Here is a 14024-nt window from a genome sequence, read left to right on the forward strand (position 1 = left end):
TGTGTGAGTGGATTGTACAGTGTGGTGTGAGTGTGGATTGTACAGTGTGTGCCAGTGGATTGTACAGGTGTGTGCGAGTGGCTTTGTACAGTGGTGTGGTGAGGTGTGGATTGTACAGTGTGTGTGAGTGTGGATTGTACAGTGGGTGTGAGGTATTGTACAGTGTGTGTGAGTGTGGATTGTACAGTGTGTGTGAGTGGAGTTGTACTTGTGTGTGAGTGTGGATTGTACAGTGTGTGCGAGTGGATTGTACAGTGTGTGTGAGTGTGGATGTACAGTGTGTGCCAGTGGATTGTACAGTGTGTGTGAGTGGATTGTACAGTGTGTGTGTGAGTGGATTTACAGTGTGTGTGAGTGGACTGGACAGGTGGTGTGAGTGTGGATTGTACAGTGTGTGTGAGTGTGGATTGTACAGTGGTGTGTGAGTGTAGATTGTACAGTGTGTGAGTGTGGATTGTACAGTGTGTGAGTGTGATGGTACAGTGTGTGAGAGTGTGGATTGTACAGTGTGAGAGTGTTGGATTGTACATGTGTGTGAGAGTGTAGATTGTACAGTGTGTGAGTGTGGATTGTACAGTGTGTGAGTGTGGACTGTAACAGTGTGTGTGAGTGTGGATTGTACAGTGTGTGAGTGTGGATTGTACAGTGTGTGTGAGTGTGGATTGTACAGTGTGTGTGATGTGGATTGTACAGTGTGTGTGAGTGTGGATTGTACAGTGTTAGTGTGAATTGTACAATGTGTGATGTGGGATTGTACGTTTGTGCGAGTGATTGTACAGTGTGTGAGAGTGTGGATTGTACAGTGTGTGTGAGTGTGGATTGTAACAGTGTGTGTGAGTGTGGACTGTACAGTGTGTATGTAGTGGATTGTACAGTTTGTGCGAGTGGATTGTACAGTTGTGTGTGAGTGTGAATTGTAACAGTGTGGTGTGAGTGTGGACTGTACAGTGTGTGAGTGTGGGACTATACAGTGGTGTGAGTGTGGAGTGTACAGTGTGTGTGAGTGTGAATTGTACAGTGTGTGAGTGGATTGTACAGTGTGTGAGTGTGGATTGTACAGTGTGTGTGAGAGTGGATTGTACAGTGTGTGTGAGTGTGGATTGTACAGTGTGTGTGAGTGTAGATTGTACAGTGTGAGTGTGGATTGTACAGTGTGTGAGTGTGGATTGTACAGTGTGTGTGAGTGTGGATTGTACAGTGTGTGAGTGTGGATTGTACAGTGTGTGAGAGTGTGGATTGTACAGTGTGTGTGAGTGTAGATTGTACAGTGTGTGAGTGTGGATTGTACAGTGTGTGAGTGTGGATTGTACAGTGTGTGTGAGTGTGGATTGTACAGTGTTAGTGTGAATTGTACAATGTGTGAGTGTGGATTGTACAGTTTGTGCGAGTGGATTGTACAGTGTGTGAGAGTGTGGATTGTACAGTGTGTGTGAGTGTGGACTGTACAGTGTGTATGAGTGTGGATTGTACAGTTTGTGCGATTGGATTGTACAGTGTGTGAGAGTGTGGATTGTACAGTGTGTGTGAGTGTGAATTGTACAGTGTGTGTGAGTGTGGACTGTACAGTGTGTGAGTGTGGACTGTACAGTGTGTGAGTGTGGACTGTACAGTGTGTGAGTGTGGACTGTACAGTGTGTGTGAGTGTGGAGTGTACAGTGTGTGAGTGTGGACTGTACAGTGTGTGAGTGTGAATTGTACAGTGTGTGAGTGGATTGTACAGTGTGTGAGTGTGGACTGTACAGTGTGTGAGTGTGGACTGTACAGTGTGTGAGTGTGAATTGTACAGTGTGTGAGTGGATCGTACAGTGTGTAGTGTGGATTGTACAGTTGTGTGTGAGAGTGGATTGTACAGTGTGTGTGAGTGTGGATTGTACAGTGTGTGTGAGTGTAGATTGTACAGTGTGTGAGTGTGGACTGTACAGTGTGTGTGAGTGTGGATTGTACAGTGTGAGTGTGAATTGTACAGTGTGTGAGAGTGTGGATTGTACAGTGTGTGTGAGTGTGGACTGTACAGTGTTTGAGAGTGTGGACTGTACAGTGTGAGAGTGTGGACTGTACAGTGTGTGAGAGTGTGGATTGTACAGTGTGTGAGAGTGGATTGTACAGTGTGTGAGTGTGGATTGTACAGTGTGTGTGAGTGTGGACTGTACAGTGTGTGAGAGTGTGGATTGTACACTGTGTGAGAGTGGATTGTACAGTGTGAGTGTGGATTGTACAGGTGTGTGGAGTGTGGACTGTACAGTGTGTGAGAGTGTGGACTGTACAGTGTGTGAGAGTGTGGACTGTACAGTGTGTGAGTGTGGACTGTACAGTGTGTGTGAGTGTGGACTGTACAGTGTGTGAGAGTGTGGATTGTACAGTGTGTGTGAGTGTGGATTGTACAGTGTGAGAGTGGATTGTACAGTGTGTGTGAGTGTGGATTGTACAGTGTGAGAGTGTGGATTGTACTGTGTGTGATTGTGGACTGTACAGTGTGTGTGAGTGTGGACTGTACAGTGTGTGTGAGTGTGGACTGTACAGTGTGTGTGAGTGTGGATTGTACAGTGTGTGAGTGTGGATTGTACAGTGTGTGTGAGTGTGGACTGTACAGTTGTGTGAGTGTGGATTGTACAGTGTGAGAGTGTGGATTGTACAGTGTGTGAGAGTGGATTGTACAGTGTGTGTGAGTGTGGACTGTACAGTGTGTGAGAGTGTGGATTGTACAGTGTGTGTGAGTGTGGATTGTACAGTGTGTGTGAGTGTGGACTGTACAGTGTGTGTGAGTGTGGATTGTACAGTGTGTGAGTGTGGACTGTACAGTGTGTGTGAGTGTGGATTGTACAGTGTGTGAGTGTGGATTGTACAGTGTGTGAGTGTGGATTGTACAGTGTGTGAGTGTGGACTGTACAGTGTGAGTGTGGATTGTACAGTGTGTGTGTGGATTGTACAGTGTGTGAGAGTGGATTGTACAGTGTGTGAGTGTGGACTGTACAGTGTGTGAGTGTGGATTGTACAGTGTGTGTGAGTGTGGACTGTACAGTGTGTGTGAGTGTGGACTGTACAGTGTGTGTGAGTGTGGACTGTACAGTGTGGATTGTACAGTGTGTGAGTGTGGGATTGTACAGTGTGTGAGTGTGGTATGTACAGTGTGTGTGAGTGTGGACTGTACAGTGTGGTGAGTGTGATTGTACAGTGTGTGTGGTGTGGACTGTACAGGGTGTGTGTGAGTGGATTGTACAGTGTTGTGAGTGTGGATTTTACAGTGTTTGTGAGTGGATATTGTACAGTGTGTGGAGTGTGGATTGTACTGTGTGTGTGAGAGTGGATTGTACTGTGTGTGTGAGTGTGGACTGTACAGTGTGTGAGTGTGGATTGTACTGTGTGTGTGAGAGTGGATTGTACAGTGTGTGAGAGTGTGGATTGTACAGTGTGTGTGAGTGTGGATTGTACAGTGTGTGAGTGTGGATTGTACAGTGTGTGTGAGTGTGGATTGTACAGTGTGTGTGAGTGTGGATTGTACAGTGTGAGAGTGTGGATTGTACAGTGTGTGAGAGTGTGGACTGTACAGTGTGTGAGAGTGTGAATTGTACAGTGTGAGAGTGTGGATTGTACAGTGTGTGAGAGTGTGGATTGTACAGTGTGTGAGTGGATTGTAGTGTGTGTGAGTGTGGATTGTACGTGTGTGTGAGTGTGATTGTACAGTGTGTGTGAGTGTGGACTGTACAGTGTGTGTGGAGTGTGGATTGTACTTGTGTGGTGTGTGGATTGTACAGTGTGTGTGAGTGTGGATTGTACAGTGTGTGTGAGTGGACTGTACAGTGTGTGTGAGTGTGGTTTGTACAGTGTGTGTGAGTGTGGATTGTACAGTGTGTGAGAGTGGATTGTACAGTGTGTGAGAGTGTGGATTGTACAGTGTGTGTGAGTGGATTGTACAGTGTGTGTGAGTGTGGATTGTACTGTGTGTGTGAGAGTGGATTGTACAGTGTGTGTGAGTGTGGATTGTACTGTGTGTGTGAGTGTGGATTGTACAGTGTGTGAGTGTGGACTGTACAGTGTGTGAGTGTGGATTGTACTGTGTGTGTGAGAGTGGATTGTACAGTGTGTGTGAGTGTGGATTGTACAGTGTTTTTGAGTGTGGATTGTACAGTGTGTGAGTGTGGATTGTACAGTGTGTGTGAGTGTGGATTGTACAGTGTGTGAGAGTGTGGATTGTACAGTGTGAGAGTGTGGATTGTACAGTGTGTGAGAGTGTGGACTGTACAGTGTGTGAGAGTGTGGATTGTACAGTGAGAGTGTGGATTGTACAGTGTGTGAGAGTGTGGATTGTACAGTGTGTGTGAGTGTGGATTGTACAGTGTGTGTGAGTGTGGATTGTATAGTATGTGTGTGAGTGGATTGTACAGTGTGTGTGAGTGTGGGATTGTACAGTGTGTGTGAGTGGATTGTACAGTGTGTGTGAGGTGTGGATTGTACTGTGTGTGTGAGTGGTGGACTGTACAGTGTGTGTGAGTGTGGATTGTACAGTGTGTGTGAGTGTGGATTGTACAGTGTGTGTGAGTGTGGACTGTACAGTGTGTGTGAGTGTGGATTGTACTGTGTGTGTGAGTGTGGATTGTACAGTGTGTGTGAGTGTGGATTGTACAGTGTGTGTGAGTGGACTGTACAGTGTGTGTGAGTGTGGATTGTACAGTGTGTGTGAGTGTGGATTGTACAGTGTGTGAGAGTGGACTGTACAGTGTGTGTGAGTGTGGATTGTACAGTGTGTGTGAGTGTGGATTGTACAGTGTGTGTGAGTGTGGATTGTACAGTGTGTGTGAGTGTGGACTGTACAGTGTGTGTGAGTGTGGACTGTACTGTGTGTGTGAGTGTGGATTGTACAGGTGTGTGTGTGGATTGTACAGTGTGTGTGTGTGTGGACTGTACAGTGTGTGTGTGAGTGTGGATTGTACAGTGTGTGTGAGTGTGGATTGTACAGTGTGTGTGAGTGGACTGTACAGTGTGTGTGAGTGTGGATTGTACAGTGTGTGAGAGTGGACTGTACAGTGTGTGTGAGTGTGGATTGTACAGTGTGTATGAGTGTGGATTGTACAGTGTGTGTGAGTGGATTGTACAGTGTGTGAGTGTGGATTGTACAGTGTGTGTGAGAGTGGATTGTACAGTGTGTGAGTGTGGATTGTACAGTGTGTGAGTGTGGACTGTACAGTGTGTGTGAGTGGATTGTACAGTGTGTGAGTGTGGATTGTACAGTGTGTGAGTGTGGACTGTACAGTGTGTGTGAGTGGAGATTGTGCTCTGTGTGTGGGATTGTACAGTATGTTTAAGACTGGGGTTTTTATCAATTAACTTTGATGTAAACAAGTCCATTTTCTCCCAGCAGTAATGGTTCGGCGAGGGACCTGCAGATTTCTGAAGCCGACGTGGAGAGAGTGGCAGTGACATTCTGATCCTACAAGGGATAGGCTGCAGCTTGTGAATGGACAGCACCTTCGGCAACTGTGGTCTGCAAACGGAAGCAGCATCGAAGGGTAAGTTTGGGGCAATGAGTTTAATCGGCGATGTGCCCTGGGGAGATTTTTCTGTGTGGGAAACTTTGTTGTCATTGAAACATTGGCACTTCCTGGCTCTGCAGTCTGTGAATAATCACACTACACTACAATGTATGTGTTATCACTCACAGACTGTTAATGTGGCGTCCCTGCGTTACCCTGTAATATCCACACGGCAGTCTCTCGGCCAGGGGTGTGTCCGGTGACATTGGGCTAGAGATGGAGGATGGAGTTCCGTGTCCTGAATCGAGGAGCACCTGGTTTACTCCCTTTGTGTAAGAGTAACAGGAATGGTTTTCCTTTCAGTGCTCCTGTGACTGGCTTCTTCAACCAAGACAACATCCTGGATTTCTTGATCCAGATCAGTAGCGGGAGCAACACGAGGAAGGTGTGAGTTACGGATTTGTTCTCTTGTGGTTCCATTTAACTCTGTTGTTATCTCCGCCCCACTCATTCGCCGCCCCGTGGCTGGCATCCTTCTGTGCTTTGGTCTGCCAGGATCATTGGCCATGTGGGTAAACTTGTCAATGCCACAGGAGAGGGTTTAAACACACAATGGGTTTGGGAACCAGGAGGTAATATTAGATGGGGAAGGCCAAGGCAAACATGCTTTGGGGGAGATGAGAGAGAATATTAGAATCTGAAATGTTCTGATAGTGGGTGGGTCAGAGTGAATGTAATCGGGCTAAATTTGGTTTCCTTATAATATGTTAAAGTGCAGATATGTCCGTGAGAACGTAATGTTACAGCAATAACGGAGCTCTGGCTCATGAAATGGGTAGGACTGGGAACTAATTATTCCTTGGATAGATGTTCGGAGTAGATGGGGAATCTGCATGGGTTTCCTCCGGATGCTCCGGTTTCCTCCCACAGTCCAAAGATGTGCAGATTAGGTTACAGGGATAGGGCGGGGGAGTGGGCCTGGGTAGGGTGCTCTTTCAGAGGGTCGGTGCAGACTTGATGGGCCGAATGGCCTCCTTCTGCACTGAAGGTTTTCTGTGAATGAAAGGTGGAGGAATAGCAGAATTGATTAAGGAGAATATTTGCAGGTAGAGGATGTTCTCAAGGAGTTAAGGACAGAATGTATTTAGTTAGGGCCGTTAGGTGTATTCAAGTGGACGAAATATCAGCTTAAATTTTGCAAAGAAATTGCAGAGGTGCAAAAATTATTGAGTGGTTATAATGGTGGGGGGGGGGCTTTAATTATCCTAATATAGACTGGGATAGTAATAGTGCGAAGGGCAGAGGGGAAGAGCTTATGAAGTGAGTTCAGCGCAATTTTCTACCTCGGTATATATCTGGCCCAAAGGGGAAGGAAGGTGCATCATTTAACTGTGTTGTTATCTCAGCCCCACATACCACTCATTCCCCGCCCCGTAGCCTGGCAGCCTCCCGTGCTTTGGTTTTCCAGCATCATGTAGCGGGACAGTGATCATGGTATCATCCTGTTGAGATTAGCTATGGAAAAGCACACTGAACAATTCAGAGTAAAAATAATGAATTCATTGGAAGAAGACCAATTTCAGTGTGGTGAGAGCAGATTTGTCCCGGGTGAATTAGAATCAAAGATAGACAGGCAAAGCTATGGCATAAAAAAAAATGGTACCGAAGCAAAAGGGGGCAGCACGGTGAGTTAACCTAACTTAACCCCTCACCTAACCTCCACATCTTGGGACTGTGGAAGGAAACCGGAGCACCCAGAGGGAAACCCACGCAGTCACGGCGAGAATGTGCAGACTCCGCGCAGACGCTCACCCAACACTGCCAGGGCTGCACACCGGCACCGCCAGGACTGTGTACCGGCATCGCCAGGGCTGCACACCAGCATCGCCAGGGCTGTGCACCGGCATCGCCAGGGCTGAGTACCGGCATCGCCAGGACTGTGTACCGGCACTGCCAGGACTGTGTACCGGCATCGCCAGGACTGTGTACCGGCATCGCCAGGGCTGTGTACCGGCACCGGCAGGACTGTGTACCGGCACCGCCAGGACTGTGTACCGGCACCGGCAGGACTGTGTACCGGCATCGCCAGGACTGTGTACCGGCATCGCCAGGGCTGCACACCAGCACCGCCAGGACTGTGTACCGGCGGCGCGGGGACTGTGTACCGGCATCGCCAGGACTGTGCACCGGCATCGCCAGGACTGTGTACCGGCATCGCCAGGACTGTGTACCGGCATCGCCAGGACTGTTGTACCGGCATCGCCAGGACTGTGTACCGGCATCGCCAGGACTGTGTACCGGCATCGCCCAGGACTGTGTACCGGCATCGCCAGGACTGTGTACCGGCATCGCCAGGACTGTGCACCGGCATCGCCAGGACTGTGTACCGGCATCGCCAGGACTGTGTACCGGCATCGCCAGGACTGTGTACCGGCATCGCCAGGACTGTGTACCGGCATCGCCAGGACTGTGCACCGGCATCGCCAGGACTGTGTACCGGCATCGCCAGGACTGTGTACCGGCATCGCCAGGACTGTGTACCGACACCGCCAGGACTGTTGTACCGGCATCGCCAGGACTGTGTACCGGCATCGCCAGGACTGTGTACCGGCATCGCCAGGGCTGTGTACCGGCATCGCCAGGACTGTGTACCGGCATCGCCAGGACTGTGTACCGGCATCGCCAGGACTGTGTACCGGCATCGCCAGGACTGTGTACCGGCATCGCCAGGACTGTGTACCGGCATCGCCAGGACTGTGCACCGGCATCGCCAGGGCTGTGTACCGGCATCGCCAGGTCTGTGTACCGGCATCGCCAGGACTGTGTACCGGCATCGCCAGGACTGTGTACCGGCATCGCCAGGACTGTGTACCGGCATCGCCAGGACTGTGCACCGGCATCGCAGGACTGTGTACCGGCATCGCCAGGACTGTGTACCACCATCGCCAGGACTGTGTACCGGCATCGCCAGGACTGTGTACCGGCATCGCCAGGACTGTGTACCGGCATCGCCAGGACTGTGTACCGGCATCGCCAGGACTGTGTACCGACATCGCCAGGACTGTGTACCGGCATCGCCAGGACTGTGTACCGGCATCGCCAGGACTGTGTACCGGCATCGCCAGGACTGTGTACCGGCATCGCCAGGACTGTGTACCACCATCGCCAGGACTGTGTACCGGCATCGCCAGGACTGTGTACCGGCATCGCCAGGACTGTGTACCGGCGGCGCGAGGACTGTGTACCGGCATCGCCAGGACTGTGTACCGGCATCGCCAGGACTGTGTACCGGCATCGCCAGGACTGTGTACCGGCATCGCCAGGACTGTGCACCGGCATCGCCAGGGCTGTGCACCGGCATCGCCAGGACTGTGTACCGGCATCGCCAGGGCTGTGTACCGGCACCGCCAGGACTGTGTACCGGCAACGCCAGGGCTGTGTACCGGCACCGCCAGGACTGTGTACCGGCACCGGCAGGACTGTGTACCGGCATCGCCAGGACTGTGTACCGGCATCGCCAGGACTGTGTACCGGCACCGCCAGGACTGTGTACCGGCATCGCCAGGACTGTGTACCGGCATCGCCAGGACTGTGTACCGGCATCGCCAGGACTGTGTACCGGCATCGCCAGGACTGTGCACCGGCATCGCCAGGACTGTGTACCGGCATCGCCAGGACTGTGTACCACCATCGCCAGGACTGTGTACCGGCATCGCCAGGACTGTGTACCGGCATCGCCAGGACTGTGTACCGGCATCGCCAGGACTGTGTACCGGCATCGCCAGGACTGTGTACCGACATCGCCAGGACTGTGTACCGGCATCGCCAGGACTGTGTACCGGCATCGCCAGGACTGTGTACCGGCATCGCCAGGACTGTGTACCGGCATCGCCAGGACTGTGTACCGCCATCGCCAGGACTGTGTACCGGCATCGCCAGGACTGTGTACCGGCATCGCCAGGACTGTGTACCGGCATCGCCAGGACTGTGTACCGGCATCGCCAGGACTGTGTACCGGCATCGCCAGGACTGTGTACCGGCATCGCCAGGACTGTGTACCGGCATCGCCAGGACTGTGTACCGGCATCGCCAGGACTGTGCACCGGCATCGCCAGGACTGTGCACCGGCATCGCCAGGACTGTGTACCGGCATCGCCAGGACTGTGTACCACCATCGCCAGGACTGTGTACCGGCATCGCCAGGACTGTGTACCGGCATCGCCAGGACTGTGTACCGGCATCGCCAGGACTGTGTACCGGCATCGCCCAGGACTGTGTACCGGCATCGCCAGGACTGTGTACCGGCATCGCCAGGACTGTGTACCGGCATCGCCAGGACTGTGTACCCGGCATCGCCAGGACTGTGTACCACCATCGCCAGGACTGTGTACCGGCATCGCCAGGACTGTGTACCGGCATCGCCAGGACTGTGTACCGGCAGCACGAGGACTGTGTACCGGCATCGCCAGGACTGTGTACCGACATCGCCAGGACTGTGTACCGGCATCGCCAGGACTGTGTACCGGCATCGCCAGGACTGTGCACCGGCATCGCCAGGACTGTGTACCGCCATCGCCAGGACTGTGTACCGGCATCGCCAGGACTGTGTACCGGCATCGCCAGGACTGTGTACCGGCATCGCCAGGACTGTGTACCGGCATCGCCAGGACTGTGTACCGGCACCGCCAGGACTGTGCACCGGCATCGCCAGGGCTGTGTACCGGCATCGCCAGGACTGTGTACCGGCACCGCCAGGACTGTGTACCGGCACCGGCAGGACTGTGTACCGACACCGCCAGGACTGTGGACCGGCATCGCCAGGACTGTGCACCGGCATCGCCAGGACTGTGCACCGGCACCGGCAGGACTGTGTACCGGCACCGGCAGGACTGTGTACCGACACCGCCAGGACTGTGCACCGGCATCGCCAGGACTGTGTACCGGCATCGCCAGGACTGTGTACCGGCATCGCCAGGACTGTGTACCGGCATCGCCAGGACTGTGTACCGGCATCGCCAGGACTGTGTACCGGCATCGCCAGGACTGTGTACCGGCATCGCCAGGACTGTGTACCGGCATCGCCAGGGCTGTGCACCGGCATCGCCAGGACTGTGTACCGGCATCGCCAGGGCTGTGTACCGGCACCGCCAGGGCTGTGTACCGGCATCGCCAGGACTGTGTACCGGCATCGCCAGGACTGTGTACCGGCATCGCCAGGACTGTGTACCGGCATCGCCAGGACTGTGTACCGGCATCGCCAGGACTGTGTACCGGCATCGCCAGGACTGTGTACCGGCACCGCCAGGACTGTGTACCGGCACCGCCAGGACTGTGTACCGGCACCGCCAGGACTGTGTACCGGCATCGCCAGGACTGTGTACCGGCATCGCCAGGACTGTGTACCGGCATCGCCAGGACTGTGTACCGGCACCGCCAGGACTGTGTACCGGCATCGCCAGGACTGTGTACCGGCACCGCCAGGACTGTGTACCGGCATCGCCAGGACTGTGTACCGGCATCGCCAGGACTGTGTACCGGCATCGCCAGGACTGTGTACCGGCATCGCCAGGACTGTGTACCGGCATCGCCAGGACTGTGTACCGGCATCGCCAGGACTGTGTACCGACATCGCCAGGACTGTGTACCGGCATCGCCAGGACTGTGCACCGGCATCGCCAGGACTGTGTACCGACATTCCCAATGTAGCTTCAGGCAGGGTCGAGGGATCACTGATGTGATGTTTGCAGCTGGACAGCACCAGGAAAATGCCAAGAACAGAACATGGCTCCCTGCACCAGGTTTAGTGACCTGATCAAAACCTTTCATGCAGCCCGGCGGAGGATCTTGCTCCAATGGAAGGATGCGAGGCCCCCAAGCAGCCCGGCATCAAGCCATGCAAGGCTTTGGTTTTTAAAAAAAATAATTTTGATTGAGATTTTCACAAAATATCAAAACAGAAAGTATCAACAAGAAAACAGTATTAACAACAGGAAAAAGAATAAATAGATTAGCACCTGGCATATTCAATAAACACATGTACACATTTCTCCCTTCCCCCGAAACCACACCCCCCCCTCCCCCCCGGGTTGCTGCTGCTGTCGGCCTAGCCTCCTATCATTCTGCCAGGAAGTCTGGGAAAGGCTGCCACCGCCTAAAGAACCCCTGTACTGATCCCCTCAGGGCAAATTTCACCCTCTCCAATTTGATGAACCCCGCCATATCATTGACCCAGGCCTCCACGCTTGGGGGCCTCGCATCCTTCCATTGAAGCAAAATCCTCCGCCGGGCTACGAGGGACGCAAAGGCCAGAACACCGGCTTCTATCGCCTCCTGCACTCCCGGCTCCACCGCAACCCCAAAAATTGCGAGTCCCCAGCCTGGCTCGACCCTGGATCCTACCACCCTCAACACCGTCCTTGCTACCCCCTTCCAGAATTCCCCCAGCGCTGGGCATGCCCAGAACATATGGGCATGGTTCGCTGGGCTCCCCAAGCACCTAGCACACCTGTCTTCGCTCCCGAAGAACCTGCTCATCCTCGTCCCCCTCATATGAGCCCTACGTAGCACCTTGAACTGTATTAGGCTAAGCCTCGCACAAGAAGAGGAGGAATTCACACTTTCCAGGGCATCCACCCACGTCCCCTCCTCAATCTCCTCACCCAGCTCCTCTTCCCATTTATCCTTCAGCTCCTCCACCGAGGCCTCATCCACTTCCTGCATTACATGGTATACGTCCGAAATCCTCCCTCCTCCAACCCACACCCCCGAGAGCACCCTGTCCCGTACCCCACGTGGGGGCAGCAGAGGGAACCCCTCCACCTGCCGCCTGGCAAACGGCCTAACCTGCATGTACCTAAACAAGTTCCCTGGGGGGAGCCCAAACTTCCCCTCTAACTCCCCCAGGCTCACGAACCTCCCATCCACAAGCAGGTCCCTCAACCTCCTAATACCTACGCTATGCCAGCCAAGAAACCTACCATCAATGCTCCCTGGAACAAACCGGTGGTTCCCCCGTATCGGGGACTCAGTTGAGCCCCCCACCTCCCCCCTATGCCGTCTCCATTGCCCCCAGATTTTGAGGGTAGCCGCCACCACTGAATTGTGGTATACCTCGTTGGAGGGAGCGGCAACGGCGCCGTTACCAGCGCCTCCAGGCTTGTGTCCATGCAGGACGCCATCTCCACCCTCTTCCATGCTGCCCCTTCCCCGTCCATTACCCACTTACGCACCATCGCTGCGTTGGCAGCCCAATAGTACCCACAGAGGTTGGGCAGCGCCAGCCCCCCCCCTATCCCTGCCCCGCTCCAAAAATACCCTTCCCACCCTCGGAGTCCCATGCGCCCACACAAATCCCGTAATACTCCTGTTGACCCTCCTAAAAACGGCCTTCGGGAGAAGGATGGGGAGGCACTGGAGCAGGAACAAAAACCTCGGGAGCACCGTCATCTTGACGGACTGCACCCTGCTCGCCAGTGACAGCGGCAACATGTCCCATCTTTTAAACTCCTCCTCCATTTGCTCCACCAGCCTAGTGAGGTTAAGTTTGTGCAGGGCCCCCCAGCTCCTAGCCACCTGGACTCCCGGGTACCTAAAGCTCCTCCCTGCCCTTTTCAATGGGAGCCTACCAATCCCCTCCTCCTGATCCCCCGGCTGCACGACGAACAGCTCACTCTTTCCCAAATTGAGCTTGTATCCTGAAAATCCCCCAAATTCCCTAAGAATCTTCATCACCTCTGGCATTCCCCCCACTGGGTCCGCCACATATAGCAACAAGTTATCTGCGTAAAGTGACACTTGGTGCTCCTCCCCACCCCGCACCAGACCCCTCCAATTCCCCGACTCCCTCAACACCATGGCCAGGGGCTCCATTGCCAACGCAAAGAGCAAGGGAGACAGGGGACACCCCTGTCTCGTCCCCCGGTACAACCCAAAATAGTCCGATCTCCTCCTATTCATGGCTACGCTTGCCATCGGGGCCTCGTATAGCAGCCTCACCCAACTGACAAACCCCTCCCCAAACCCAAACCTTTCCAGCACCTCCCACAAGTACCCCCACTCAACCCTATCAAAGGCCTTCTCCACGTCTAATGCTACCACTATCGCCGCCTCCCCTTCTACCGCCGGCATCATTATAACATTCAGAAGCCTCCGTATATTGGTGTTCAGCTGCCTTCACTTCACAAACCCTGTCTGGTCCTCATGAATGACCCCCGGCACACAGTCCTCTATTCTTGTGGCCAAGATCTTCGCCAACAGCTTGGCATCCACATTTAACAACGTGATTGGCCTATATGATCCACACTGTAGGGGGTCCTTGTCTCGTTTAAGGATCAAGGAAATCAGCGCCCGTGACATAGTCGGGGGCAAAGCCCCCCCTCCCTTGCCTCGTTAAAGGTCCTAACCAACAGGAGGCCCAGCAGGTCTGCGTACATTTTATAAAATTCGACCGGGAACCCATCTGGCCCCGGCGCCTTCCCCGACTGCATGCTGCCTATTCCTTTGACCAGCTCCTCCAGCTCAATCGGCGCCCCCAGCCCCTCCACCTGTCCCTCCTCC

At 53.6% G+C, this 14024-nt stretch overlaps 1 protein-coding gene across 1 annotated transcript in view; it reads left to right on the forward strand.

Moving 5' to 3' along the window:
* The window catches only part of fam234b (family with sequence similarity 234 member B), a 101561-nt gene that overhangs the window by 61811 nt on the left and 25726 nt on the right, over positions 1-14024 (forward strand). The window contains exons 8-9 of the mRNA XM_038783983.1: positions 5418-5504; positions 5832-5913. Coding sequence (XP_038639911.1) covers positions 5418-5504; positions 5832-5913 — 169 coding nt within the window. The remainder of the gene's footprint in view (positions 1-5417; positions 5505-5831; positions 5914-14024) is intronic.

Source organism: Scyliorhinus canicula, chromosome 23 (assembly GCF_902713615.1).
Source record: "Scyliorhinus canicula chromosome 23, sScyCan1.1, whole genome shotgun sequence".
Classification (NCBI taxonomy): Eukaryota; Metazoa; Chordata; class Chondrichthyes; order Carcharhiniformes; family Scyliorhinidae; genus Scyliorhinus; species Scyliorhinus canicula.